A 14,395-nucleotide genomic window follows, 5' to 3' on the forward strand; every position below is an offset into this window, starting at 1 on the left:
TACATTGACAATTCTTTCATATAGACGCTATCAACTAAATCCATATCCATATGCACTTTCGTTTGCTCTTGGGTTTAGCGGAGAATGCCTATTATTAGCTCATGGCGATGCTGCGACAACAAAATACCGACTCACCGCGTAAAGGCTTGAAATGTTGGAGCGAAAACGTGGCATCAATATACTTGGTCATTTTCCTAGGCTTATGCTCATTTAGGTTCTTGTATTGTTTGTCTTAAATGTTGATTGCAGAGTGAATTGCACCCTTGCCAGGGGTTTTACCCCAAAAGGCGTTATACTTGTATTCAAACGGTTACACATCTCACCGCGAGAACGTCGTGCAACCTAGAATCGGATCACTCAGGGAGATCTCAGTGTTTTTTAGCTCCACTTTCCGTCTTACCCGCATCCCAATGCTAGTGTGGTGAAACGCGGGCTGCAGGCGGCATTGGAGTCTGGCCTCAAGCAGCCACAGCGTTCAATTTCCTCTAGCACAAAATGGTCTAGATCCTTCATTTTGACCCAAGCCCGAAATGCGGCAGCTCTGATGCTAACTGCTTCCCTCGTGCCACTGGGGTTGGAGGGGTTTGCGAGGGGGGAACGCCAGGGGGACTCACGTGTTGAGATCCCCAGAAATCCCCAGGAAATTCGCGACAGGCGCATTTCCTGCAGTTGGCGAAGGGAATCGCTTACTATTTATACTAAGTCCTTAGCTTTGACTTTGTTTTTTTGTGTCTGGAAGGAGTGCGAAGAGGGCTGGAATGCTCTGCTCCTGGAGGTGTTGGCAGTAGCACTCAAGCGATGCGTCAGCGTTGAAGTCATATGCGCCCTAAATTTCATATCACATGTCCCATGTATAAAGGATGCTGCATTAGCATAAAAATAATGGTCATCGGGTAGAAAAGACAAACTACCTCCGGCTCTTACCTCGAGGCCAAGCTGCATGAGCTTTGCATTGATGCTGGCTGCGCAACGCTTCGCCTCCTCCGCGCCCTCAAGGGAATGTTCCGGCAAGCTGCACCTGTATATGCGCGCTAAAGCGAATTTAAATACATGGTGTACAGCATAGTGACTGCATTGACTGAAAACTGCAAGACACTGTGGGCCCCGATATTTCCTGCCTAGATCCTTCTACGCAAACTCACCGTGCATCATAACTATGCAGGCCTCTATTCCACGACTGAGCATGGGCATCCAGCGCCTATATCGTCCCCAACAGAGCACATTCAGTCCACCCTGAGGCCCCTGAGACGGTTTGAAACCTAGAACACAAGGGCTAGGTGCATATGGCCTAATGCATTCCAGACATTGCCCAGCGCTTGTTTTGTATCCATCTTGACTTGGAACATGCGAGGAAAAGGTCTAGCTGGTAAGCAGCTTACTGCATACAGACTTCTTATGTGGGAACAGCTTCCCAGTGCCAGCTCCTCCACAGCCCGCCGGACTATCTCGTGGTATTCCTTTCTTGATCCCTGAAAACGTAGCCAGCCACTCTTTGATCGAGTACAATACTATGAGGCCTCTTTCGTAAAGCAGGTCTCATAGGCTTTGATTCAAAACCAAAAATTCAAGGTGCACAACCAAGTGATATATGGTCCGGCTTGCAAACGGCTACACAATGTAGTGGCCTTTGCGCTGTTCGGCGCGAATAACATGATTGCACTCACCTCAAGATTCCTTTCAGCCTCCACTGCCAGTTGCTTAAGCTTCTGATTTTCCGAGTCGCGATTTAGAAACTTGCTGACGATTTCCATTACATCAACCAGACCCTGAGCCAATAATCGATGCTGCTGCCGTAGGAACACAAGTGTAACTAACGGCAGTTTTCGGAATCTGGAAGAGAGGACCAGTTCATGAATAGTATATTCGAATTCTGCGCAGTGGGATTGTTGGGTTAGGGCAACACTGGCGCCTGTAGGGTCTAAAGCATACGGTTGCTTCACGAATTTTCTGGAACGTGTCTTCTGTGTATTGCCACTTCTCTACGTTATTAACGTTTGACTTCTGCAAGAAGTTTGCAATAAGCTTCTCGATGCACAGCATCCTTCGCCACTTTCCTGACGACGCGGAGAGCGCCACGGCAGCTGCGTTGGCCACTACTGACTTTTGCCATTCTGCAAGCCTTTGGCTGAAAAAAATGAAATGCAGAAGGGTCTGAGTGCGGAACTTTCCGCATACGGCTACTTTAAAATGAGCACAAGGATAGATTGATATAGCGTTCTCCGTTTTCCCCGAGGCAAGCAACTGGGTGAACAAATAGTACACAGGGCAAGCTCTATCCGAGTCCACTACGTACCTCTTCTCGACTGCAGCCTTTTTGAGTACAGTTGCCTCTTTTATGCCTTTAAAGCCTTGTTCGCGAACAAGCCGTTCTCTTGCTAGCCCCTAATGGTGAGAAGAATGTGCAAGACTTTCGGGTCCCGGAATTTGGGAAAAGCAGTAGCAGCCATAGCCACGTGGTCCAATAATGATAAACATGCTTAAAGCCTAACCTGCTCAAGTTCGTTGAGTTCACATGTAGCTCTACATTTTTTTGTTCGCTGTTTTCTGTGGAGGATCGCAGAGAGGAGCTTCGGAGCATCCATAATCACCGACTCCTGACATCACCCCAGCACTGTATGCTGGCAATGCTACTCTCAGAGTACAAATCGGATGGTTTCTGTAGACGCACTCCAGTGCACGATGCCCATCCTTCAATTCAAGACCCAATGCTCTCAGTTTGCTTTGTAGCAGCAAGTTCTTCTGACGAACCATGTCCTTTTCTTGCTGAAAGCGGCAAAATACAAGAAATTCAGGGAGTCTGAAGCAGTGTGCACCAGAAAATAGATATATAACTACTCCCGGCTTAGTATCAGGGTGCTGAAGTGTCACTGCGGAATCACCTTGGTCCTTTGGAGCACATGTAGGTAGGTTTTCTTGGTGTGAGCAGCGTCTGCAACTCTTTTACTGAGAGCCGTAAGCGATTGCGTCAATTCCTCGGTACGCTGCAAACACAAAGCAGTCTACTCTAGGCTGCTGTACATTAGAGTCGCCTCTTTGGTGTAGGTGCTACTCTTTGTGCTGCATATTTTTGGGGTCGGAGTCATAAACCTTGTCATCTGACCTGTCGTACGCGATCCCTATCGCTTGTGATTTGGTGCTCAGCAGAATCTGCCTGACGGATTCCCTCCTGCAAAGCGGCATTACCATCAGATGCCAGGGATTGTGGGAATGCTGATCCGCGTCCTAGTGCAGGTGTTGTGCAAGTTCGACTTGCGAATGTTTAGCGAAGCTTATTTCCACCTGATAGTAGCGTTTTTACTTTATATCTGGCGAATTCCTCGCCTCTTCTCTTTACTTCGGCGTGGACATCGTCAAATCGCTTACGCAGACTTGATAGAAGCTGTTCTACCTTTGTCATCGGGTCGGACTGCGTAGCCTGCTAACAATACATCCTCCCAAAGCAGAAAGTCAGTCCTTAGGGCCTCTATGTACTCTGAAGTTGTGCAGAGCAGTAGGGCTCTGGACTTTAGCAAACCAGCTTATCCCGGTGGTCCTACACTGTTCTTATGGGCAGCGACCAGCTTGCATGAGGCCATACGCACATAAAGGCCCTGGATGCTTTGATTCACAGCTCGTGTGAAAGAATCGAGCTGCTGCAAACTTGCTGCATCCTTCTTCATAGGCGCCTTTGCTCCCTTGCAACCATCTGCCTCTTGTAATGAAGTCGCGTTTGTCAAACTAGAGTCTGTCCCTTCCACTGGCGCCGAAGGACCGAAAGCAACAAACCTGGTGCACTGAGATAGCACGCAACGAAATAATGCCAGCGTTACTAGGGAAGTACAAAGTATACTAATGGGAACCAAGCGATAAGAAGATGCCATTGGTGCATTCAAGTAATGACTACATTTTGCTTCCAAGAGTTGCAATTTTGCCCCTTCAAGTTTCTCCACGATGCAAAGGGACGTGACCAAGCCTCCCCGATTTTAAATAATCGCAAAATTTTACTAAATTTTCGATTCATATAATGAGCTTCAAAGGTCTGAGAGAAGGACCATTCCATAGTTTTAGTAGTTCTGCCACGTGTCAGTGTAGTTTAGCTTGCTTTGTCTTTCACGTTGACAAGTCGGGAACCCGCCCAGGTTAGGGGAGAGCCGGTCCGTTTGGGCATTTTTGAATGTGGCGGAGCTTGTATTCTTAGCGAGTGAGGGTCAGATCAGGAGTAGGTACAGTTGTAGCTTCAGTTTTACTGACTACACAGTATAGCGGTGCGAAGAATAAGCAAATAATGCTTCGAGCTCCCGCATTCTCTTCAGTCGTCACTAGGCATAGTACAGAACTGCAGCGTCTGCCGAGAGGCAAGTGAACACTTCGGGTAAGCGGATGCTGCAAGCTGACACAACTCGGAATCGGAAGCAGTCGATAATATCCTGACTTCGTGAAAATTCGCTTACGCCTCGAGGCAAGTTTCTCTATGGAGTGGGTGAACGAAAGGAATGGAACAGTTTTAAGCTAATTGGAATGCTCTTCGGCGTTAGAAGCTCTACCGAAATCTGTTTTCCATGCATTGAACGCCCCAGCTACACACAATCCAGAGAGCGATTGCAGTAGGCATACTAGCAATTGTGCAAGCATTGAAGCTGTGTTAAATTCGGGATTCTATAGGTAAAGCCCAAATTTTGTAGAAATCCAGTGAACGATGTAAAAAGAACGGTCATTTCTGGGTGCAGGTGCGCATTATTCATACACTACTTGGGGCTTACGTTCTCCACCATGGCTAAAGGCGCGATACATGGTGGATATGAGTGCTGCTTCATCGCGTTTTGTTGCTTAAGTAGCCATTATTTACAGCAATACAGCTAGAATGCGAGAGTAATAGCTCAGAGCCGCGAATTGCACGCGGAGCAGCTGCGCTGGCCCTGCTCACCCACAGCGCCTTTTTAAGAAAAACTATCTTGCCAGTCGCTATAGCCCCTACCAACACAGCAATATTGATAAGTTCCTAGAAATCAGCTGGTAGATTGCTTAGTAAATGGACAAGGTCGATAAGTTCTTTCTGCAGGTATAGAAATAAGTGGGTCACTTTGCTGAGCACAACAGGAACAACTCATTTCAGGGCTGCATACATTGAGCAGGACGAGCCACCCAGAGCCAGAGGCAGTGCAGCGTGGAAAGCTGATGAGACATCACCTTTAACAGTGAAGTGCCAAAGCACTCAGAGCAGCAACGGGAGCAAGTTCTTTATGATGTGCTTCGAATTGAAAATTGAACAGGGGTTTACTGCGTTGCAGAACACCGAGCTAGCCCCCTGCATCCGAGCGATCAAATCTAAACGACACGAGCGTCCGGGTTGCACAAAAAGCATCCAGAGCTTCTATAACTGCCTACCTAAGTGATTTAATATCGGTTTTCATGTCTTGCTATCTCCGACTGTGATAATATATATAGAGTCTCAGCATGGAAAAACTGGACTCCAGATATAATACGTCGTTTATAGAGTAGCTAAGTGCACCCACAGAGCTGCTTTCTCCCCACGGTCTCGTTTATCAGAGTTTCCTTCATGTGAGGCGAGGGAAAGCTAGAGAACGCGTAGCTGCATATCCTCCTGCAGAGGGCTAGGCTACGTAAAACAATTTCTTCTGTACAAGTTACATACAAAGAAGAATTGGCGCAAAACTCATTAATTGAACTTTTTCAGTAATTCTTACATAATGCAAAGCACTGTTGGCTCGATGTAAGGAGGCATATTGCTGTCAATGCATGCGCTAGTTTGCCATGTATGACTAGCTGTGAATGCTCAGAATGCGTACAATGTGTGGCTACGTGCACCCTAGCTGTGCCTATACTCTCATCTCCAGGAGTCTCAGCCGCGGGCAGGAGAAAGCACTTTTTGAGAAAACATTCGATTTTATTCTATCAAGTTTGTATTTGGTCTGCAGTTAACTTTCTCTTTTGGAAAGCCTCAGAAGAAGCGTTCAACCTGTGCACTGGGAGCATTCACGTCTGGTTGCACATTATACCTAGTGCACATACCGAAACACGTACATAGCACTGTGTTGTCCTGCATCGAACTAAAAGTACTCTGCGAACAAGATTTGCGAACAGGCGAACGAATTAATCGATTCTGTACTGTTCGCAGTGATATTTAACTAGCAAAAAGTGGTCAAGTGTGGCCTTACCCGCTAACTCGATTCAGAATCAGCCAGTAGCTCTCTTCCCCTCGTAAGGTAGGTGTGGAACGACAGCACCTTCTAGCGAGCTCGCGATAATAGTGGGGTAGGGAATTGTGGGGGAGCGCTCACACCTGCTTACTCTCTCGGAAAATATTAAGACTCAATAATCAAACCGGAATTGGCGAACGGGTTTCTATGCAATCGCCATGTGGCTGAGCACCAAAACAATGGATAGCCTAGACGTCTTTATCTCGAACCTCGAGGGAGTTCTACCGTCTCTAGTTGGCGCTCCATCGGACTGTATGCAGTTTTGTATCATGTCGTTCCATGTAATTTCTTGAGTAAAGTAGGTTCTTTTGGTAACGCACAATGTGCCAGCTGGGCTCGGGGTTACAAAGAGAGGCTGTATCACTGCAGGGCTCGCATGTTATTGCGGACTGTAGTGGAGACCCTAGGTAACGGGCATTTTTACCTGCACTGCTCCGTAACTAAAGTAGTTTTTAAGCGCTCGTTGTGGGCTCGTGGTTTACCCGAATTGAATGCCGACAAGAGATGGGTGATGTAGTGAAAAGCACTCGTGTGTCCTCTGTTCACCTGTACCCGTTTTCTTCCATTAACAACAACGTACTGTAGCACTAAAGCCACGCCTTTCACTGCATCAAAGCAGCCGCGGCATTTCTTAATGCGTATAACTCCATTATTTACTAGACTGAGGGCAAGACTCAGGGGTCGAATGTAAGGGTCATTAAGATTGAAAAGACGAAGCTACACCAAAGCGTCTAGAAAAACATTACAAATACCTGAGTCCCAAACCGTGACTTAGTTTATCGACGTAAACGTAATGCGGCAAGAATGTGCAACGAGCTTAAGCAAATGTATTATTTTGACCTTGATTTTACAGGACGTTTCTATGCAAAGGAAAAGGGAATATGTTCGCTCACAAAAGTCATGTCACTTCACCCGACATCAAGCCTGAATGTGCACGGAAGGTTGAAGTGGGGATAGCTTTTGTTGCAAAGTAACTAAGGTTTGGGTATTAAGCTGTACTCTTCTGCTCTTTGTGTGACTACTGTACTAGGAAGAACTCCTTCGTCAATAGGTTTTGCTTTTATTCAAACCGCTGCATCTTCTTACACTGTAGAGCAGCGGCCAACCAAAAGGAGCTTAGCTGGATACGTATCACAGTTTCGTGCATGTTTGTAATCTTTCAAAAGGTATTTTATGTACTTGATTGCTCTTGTGCTGCCATGTGCCCCTTTCGAAGCTGTATCTCCTAGTGATTGGTGGTGGGAGTGGCAGTTTCTGATGTTCTTGGGAGCATTGCCTTGCTCCCAACGCAGCAGGATGCACGTCTTAATACCCCGAGAAACTTTCTGGCTCAAGAAGTCTCAGCAAGCTGCCTGGTTGTGCGCTGATCCATAAATCCTTTTGGTGTGGGGAAGGCTTGAATTTTCTTTGAAGAAAGGACACAGGAACAATATTTTTCGAGGCTGGCCACATTGTCTACGGATTAATCGACCCACCTTGCAAAATAAAGATCAAACGGCTATCATGAATAACTTTTGAAGAAATTCTTTTTGAATTTCTTCAAAAGTTTGATGCAAGAGGAACTGAACGAAGATGAGTATGATTCTCAAGTTGTTATGTGGTCTTGACATATATTTTCCGGCTTAACGTTGAATAGCACGCATCTTCAGGATCTCCATATAACTTGATAAGCTAGTTTATTAGCTGTACTGTCGGGTTTGGGCAAACCATATATAGGATATTTGGACGCTGCAGCGGCAGCTTCAGCAATAGCAGCTAGACTACAGTGCAGTGCTCATCTCGGTAGGTCAAGGCTGTACTTGCCATTCACCTTCGACTTATCAGTACCTTAGGGTTCCACGCATAAACATTTGACTTCACAAATCTACACGGAGCGAGAGCTGCTGGCAGAGGGCAGTATGTCAACAAATGCCAATGGGGACAGAACAAGCCAACAGAACTGAAGCATTCAACTACCTGCAGGCGGCAAGCCGTAAGCCTGGGGAAGGCCTGAGATAAACGAACAGATTCAGACTTGGAACCATACTAAAAGGAGTTTACGATAGGTGCTGGATTGCAGCGATGCCCCCTCGGTTCTCTGTAATTTATTTGAGGCTTTATCCACGAACTAGTATGAGGCGACTCTTGTACCGAAGGCAGCTGAATGTTAGGGGCACTCACGTCAAAAACCTATACGCTTACTGCAGAAATAACAAGCGAATCCACATTAGACGAATTCTGTAAACGTAGCAGGAATGAGACTTCAGTCTCCTCGTATATAGCTTTCTACTGTATTTGAACCCTTATAGATGTCAAGGATTTAACACGCCTGGGGCCACAACACCTGTCCTGATGTGCGATTGTAGAAAACAGCTTGATCTGCATGTTACGAGGCATATTCGGTCAGGTACACAACAAAAAGGCGGCATAGCAACGTACGCTCTTGGTTGCCTTAGGATACCGACTCTATCTTTCGTTGAACTATTAGACTGAACTATTTTTTGTTAACAAACGCCCTCCCTACACAGTGCCGGAACGTTCCTTACTGTGATTACTAACATTGTAAAAAGTATCTCTAAGGCAAGAATAGATGCCTATCGAAGGCCTCCGAGGGCTTAGTCGATAAGCTGCCAAAGGGTAGTCCTGCAAGAGGGCAAAGGCCCCCAATGGCCAGGTGCTTGCAAAGGCTGAAGTACAGCTTCAGGTTTTACGTTCCTCACAACAGTCAGATGCAGCCATGCCAATCCTACTGCATAAATGCCCCTCTGCGTTTATCGCAAGTCAATGAGAGAAACCAGTGGTTCTCCTTATTTTCTGCACATAATGCCCGTAGAATAGCTTGCTTCGGGCAGTGAAGTCGTAGCTTCTTTTAAGGGGCTACTGCAGCTGCTTAACACGCAGGGGTGACCCAAGATGTACTTGGAAAGCTTTGGCTTATTGTCATGGTGACGCAAAGGCACTAACATTTAGCTAGCCATCTTTCACGAAAAACAACAACAATAGCATTTGATAGCCTGAGTTCATAGCCGGTGTTCTGCATGCTTCAAGCGTAAAACTTTCTGAAACATACACTCAGTACAAGGTCATCTTTGCCAAGCTCGCCTACAGCAACGCTAATTGCGAATCGAGGGCTAGTGGCATACTCGGTGAAAAGCGAAAGCAACTCCCTAGGTCTACTGAGCCAGCTACTACAAATCCAATAATGAGCAAGGCACGCTCGTCCCAGGCCTTTGAGAAAGCATTAAACTTTGCAGGCATGAGCCTACTAATCATTGGTTGTCCTAATGCAAAATCTATTCACATTTACTCATCAAACTTGGCATTCTGATAAGTCCATGAATAGAAAATTTTAATTGGAGCAGGCGGACCGCTATTCTAACTTGCACAGCGCTAAAGATCAGAGCTTAGTACTCAAGTACTTCGAGCTGCAACTAACCAGGTGAGACACGCAGCAATAACTAGTAGCAGAAATTTTGTAATACCGGGAAGTACACAGAGCACATATAGCCTAACGAAGATCAATCCGATTGCAGCAATTCTTCCTGTATTAGCTCTTAAATGCAAAGCCGTGCAGTAGGGCCACGCTTCTCAGAAAGCATAGAAGCAGGGCCGGCCCAAATCACATGCAAATGACCCTGTCAGCTTCGTCTCTTTCAAACCCTCCAACCACGAGTTCCCGCCATGTGCAGCATTTATATGTCTTGGGGGGTCTGTTTTGGCCCTGATGGACAGCGCCTGCGACAGCTCAGTGGGCACTCACCAATAGCTACATTTTTATGCCAAGCACCTCTTGGCAGCACAAAATATGAGGCTGCGTAAGCACTGCCAGCTATTGGCAATGCATGGTCAAAATAATCTACACTGATGAGTTATGTAGAGTCCTATTTCTGACCGCCAAACACTAAGAGCCATGATACCAGTGTTACGGGCTAATATAGCTATCATTCACACTACAGTTGCATTTCTACCCTCTGTCGCTGCTTGATATCTTGTTAAATAGTAGACTACAAAAGATCATAGTGGGCACAGCCTCATTTTACGGCAGCCTGCTCTCTGCACATTGACCATTCTCGCTGAAATTTAGGTCGGCTGTATGGCCTGATTCCCTCAGTTAAATACAACAAACAAATCCGCCATGTCATATATTAGCAACTGCTTCCGTAAGGGTGTTGGTGTACGGCTTTAAGCCCCAGACAAAAAGGGAGAGTTTGGCTTCCAAGAATCAGCGGGAAAGAACTAGTGAACACGGGTGGAATTTGAAGCTACCGACAGCAGCCACTGCTGAGCTGAGCACAAGTAGATATAAGTGGCCGGTTATCATATCTGTTCAAATTAGGGAAACTGCCGTAGGATCCAGCTGGATGATCGTCGCATGGCTTACAGAGATCCACGACCTGACGCCGAATAGCGAATATCTTATTTTTCGGCCCATACCCACAAGCCTTGGTTTGAATTTCCCTGGAGATATATCCTTCCTGGTATGTGCTGAAATATTACCGATGAAACAGTTCAACCTACGCACGCCTAGAGGCGTAGCTGCACCAATGGCATGAAAGGGGTCCAAGGTGACCCCACAAATCTTGGGTTCCAGATCCCTTCTTACGGCGTATAGTGCGACAAAAATTCTTCTAATCGCTAGTCTAGACAAAATCGAGATGATTATTGTGGTGGGAAGGCGCCTCAGCGTCACAAGATGTGCCTAGGTTTTTGCTCTTCGTCACTACCGTCCGTAGCCCTGCATTTATCTGAACCAAATGTCTTTCAGCGTGGTTCGCTACCCCCTTTCAGCGGCAGTGCCGATGACTATGGGAGCATGCATGAGTCTTTCTGTGATGTTGTTTTGTATTCTTGTGCTTGTTCTGTACCTAAAGTGTTACTGTGAGCTAACGATGCTGCATAGACTGCAGAGCTGCCTGCGGGTGTTGCTAGTGGTGCAGACTTTCCTCACAGTAGCGGCGGTTGTAGTCCTCTCTGTTGCGCCTACTGCATCAGGCCATGCATCGGCTACGTTTTCTAACATTATCGCGAGTCGCCAAGCCGCGAATGTGCTAAAGGCATCTGGCGGTACCCTTGTCGCTGGATTCGCATTTTTTGCAACAGAGCACCAAATGTTTAGATGGGTTGCACTTTTTGGTGCGGCCACTATGGCCGGAGTGGATATGGTGGACATGGCTAACGTAGGCCACCTGATAGGAGTACTGCAAGCAAGCAGAAGTACCCATGCCTTTGTGGACGACTCAGCTAGGATCCTTGCAGTCCGAGCACTAAAAACACAATATGCTGCAAAGGCGTTTGCCTTCTTTGCTTGGCTGCTTGTGATCCAAATGATAGGGTGTATAATGCACGCATTGGGATGGTTTGTACTGAATGAGCTTCCAACTGATGAAGAGGTTGCTGGACACTTGAAAGAGCTAGCACGCGCCACAATCAACAGACGGATTCAAGAAAAGCGGGACCCAGAGAGGTTCGAAGGGGTAAGTAGGAGACTGCTGTTCAACCCGACGGACAAACTGGAAATAATGTGGGATCAAATGACTGACCAGGCGATTGGAAGGGAAAACCGGCAAAGCCACCCAATATCCACTAATCCGCAGGGAAGGATTCCTCCTAATGTTCAAAGAGAGCTTTGTCAAATCCTTTTGAAGATGGGCATTAAGCGCAGCCAAGTTTATGAGGTTCTAGAAGACGACGAGTCTAACGACAATTGAACTAGCAGGGCTGTGTGACGTTTTTCTTATCCGTATATGTACTGTTAATTTCTGAGTGCAGCGTTGCTCTGTCAGTTAGGGAGAAAAGGGTTCAATGATCACATGATGGCTCTATTAAACAAAAGTTGCGGACAGCTTTATGCTCTGAGGCGAAAAAGCCTAGCCGGGAACAGATTCTGGTTCGATTAGAGTTACTAGTAAGCATGTGCATCCAATCACTTCCGGGAACTGAGGCTGCACATGATTTGCGGGTTTGTTTGGGGGCTTCTACCCTCAGCGTCCTTTGCCAAACTGATTGCGAGGGCCACACTGTAAAGGATGCACCAAGTTGTTTTCCGCTGCGGTAACGCTATCACCATTGCAGATATTTAACGCTTCGTCGAGCATCAAGGGAGTAGCTCCTGTGCTATGTTACGTGAACTGCTTGCTAGGAGCGTCTGTGTGGGGTGGCACTAAGGGCTTAGTAGATATCTTACTGGCTCGCCAAATTGTACATTGATGCTCCACCGCTTGCAGGGACTCGAGTAAGAGTATTGAACGCATACTCAGGAGCTTGACTGGGCGGTGAGGGGTGATGCGCTTTTCCCCCAATGTCGAAAGCCCCCTTAGGGCAAACAAAGCAAGTCGATAAAAGCTCTGTCCATTCAGGCCCACTGGTCCTGTATTCCAAATAAATCAAAGCACTGATCAAGGTTCCTATGCGTTAAGCATGTAGTCAGGCTTTTTTGCCCGACGAGAAGTATACCGTAGAGCTACCTTCTCGTGTCCAAGATTCGAGTCTATTATTATGTGATGGATGGTCTCTTTCATGATGATGAATCCAATACGTTTGTCGAATCGTAGATAAACAGCCCTCAAGAAATGTACACGCTTTCTCAAGGCTTGTTCCGCAGCTTCATTGCTTCTTTGTATTCTACCGAAATACTTCTCAGTGCAGTACCCAACTGTATATGATCTCCAGCGATATCACGCTAAGGCTGGTATGTGCTGTACTCTGTGCTTATAATATAGGAGCATTTCACGCTTCTCGAATGTTAGGGCGATCCTTGCAGCGTCATTGATCGCACCCGCTTCTGTCTTACAAGCAATGTTCGCCAGAGGTGTATTCGAAATTTTTGTTTGTGTGTGCCGTGGGCTTCGAGTGCAGGCCATAATGAAGAAAGTGCCGGTTTGTGTATGTGTGGCGTGGTGTGGTGTGTGTGTGTGCGCGTGTGTAACTTACTTTGCTGCTACGTGTTCCCACCGTAAAATGTGCACGGAAAACCTCGGCGCCTCTTCCAGCCCTCCCAATTCGTTGACGCCAAACGGATCGAAGACGCGCGGCCATTTACACCCAACCAGCATCATATAAAGAATGCGAGGTGGCAAGCTCTTAAATATCACATAATATCGGAGCCCCCACATATTAGGGGAACCAATTTATACTAGGATACACTGCAAATGTTGTCTGCAGCTGCAAGTGCAAGCGAATGTAAACACCCCAACAACGCCTCATTTTCCCGAACTGTATACGATGGGGCTGCAGAACTGTGTGTGCGTAAAGCGACAAATCCATGCGGAGGCTCCTTTTCCGTCGAAGGCACTACTGTGCCCTCTCTGACCGCTTTCAGAGGCTAAGCTGGCAGTTTGGCTCAATGGGTATAGCGTAGGATTCTACGTGGTACAGACCGCATTTGCTTAACGCCAAAACAGACTGCTTGCATGTTGAATTAGGCCAGACGCCTTTTCAACGACGCCAATGGTGAATGAGCTAGCGAGTGGCACGTTCCTTCTTGTACACCTGCGTGCGACGCCAAACTTCCTGCCGCTCTGCTATGCTACTAACTGTGCTCAATGCTCTCTGGCTCGGCCGTCCAAAGCAAGAAATAGGACTATTGGAAAGGCCGTAGCCCTGTGCCCAGAAAAATAATATCCGATACATTAGAACCCGCGATGCCAGGCAGTTCCAGCAACATATTCTGCAACGAAGACTACCTTAGAACAGGCATCAGACAAGCGCGTAGTTTTGCATACAAATTGCCTGATGCACCCTTACAAAGGAAAACCTTTACAAGGAACTTTTGATGACGACTCTGTTTACGGCATCTTGTGGACACTAAAACGAGCTGGTGCACCGGCTGTGCTCTGCACCACAACATTGGAAATGTATATTCGGGCAAACTTGCCTCTCTCCCCACAAACTCGAACACCCTTTCTAGCGACAGTGAAGGGGAGCTGATGTGGTGCAAGTGATGAATAATGATGCGGTGCTGTGGTGAGTGCATCTGGTTGTGTATAGGCTAAAGGACCCTAGAGTTTGGCGTCCACTAGCTGTACGATCTTTTCCTTTTCAACTGGTGTATATATACCTTCGCAAACTCAAGTAGTTGCAGGCTTTCAATCTGCAACGGCTCATCCAGAGAATTCGCGCCACATGCTAAATAGGTGAACCAGGAAATGTCATGTAAAGAGCCAACCAGCTCTCCATTTCTGTGATCCGTTGTTCCTGCTCGATACTCCAGGTTCTGTGAA

The 14,395-nt window shown here is 46.9% G+C and overlaps 2 protein-coding genes across 2 annotated transcripts; one reads left to right on the forward strand and one right to left on the reverse strand.

Moving 5' to 3' along the window:
* Nucleotides 1-706: 706 nt before the first annotated feature.
* LOC34620856 lies at nt 707-3,860 on the reverse strand. Its single transcript, XM_026335083.1, has 12 exons — nt 3,609-3,860; nt 3,299-3,415; nt 3,101-3,166; nt 2,880-2,981; nt 2,669-2,763; nt 2,490-2,544; nt 2,288-2,382; nt 1,930-2,122; nt 1,665-1,766; nt 1,143-1,198; nt 925-1,018; nt 707-826 (listed from the first exon to the last, which is right to left on the reverse strand). Exons 1-12 carry the CDS (start codon nt 3,858-3,860, stop codon nt 707-709), a joined length of 1,347 nt encoding a protein of 448 aa, XP_026190868.1.
* Nucleotides 3,861-8,431: 4,571 nt separating this feature from the next.
* Nucleotides 8,432-11,884, forward strand: LOC34620857. Its single transcript, XM_022734090.2, has 2 exons — nt 8,432-8,442; nt 10,942-11,884. The coding sequence occupies exons 1-2, from the start codon at nt 8,432-8,434 to the stop codon at nt 11,882-11,884; spliced, it is 954 nt and encodes a 317-aa protein (XP_022587181.2).
* The last annotated feature ends 2,511 nt before the right edge of the window (nt 11,885-14,395 follow it).

The sequence above is a fragment of the Cyclospora cayetanensis genome, unplaced genomic scaffold, assembly GCF_002999335.1.
Source record: "Cyclospora cayetanensis isolate NF1_C8 unplaced genomic scaffold, CcayRef3 CcayRef3_contig_59, whole genome shotgun sequence".
NCBI classification, from domain to species: Eukaryota; Apicomplexa; class Conoidasida; order Eucoccidiorida; family Eimeriidae; genus Cyclospora; species Cyclospora cayetanensis.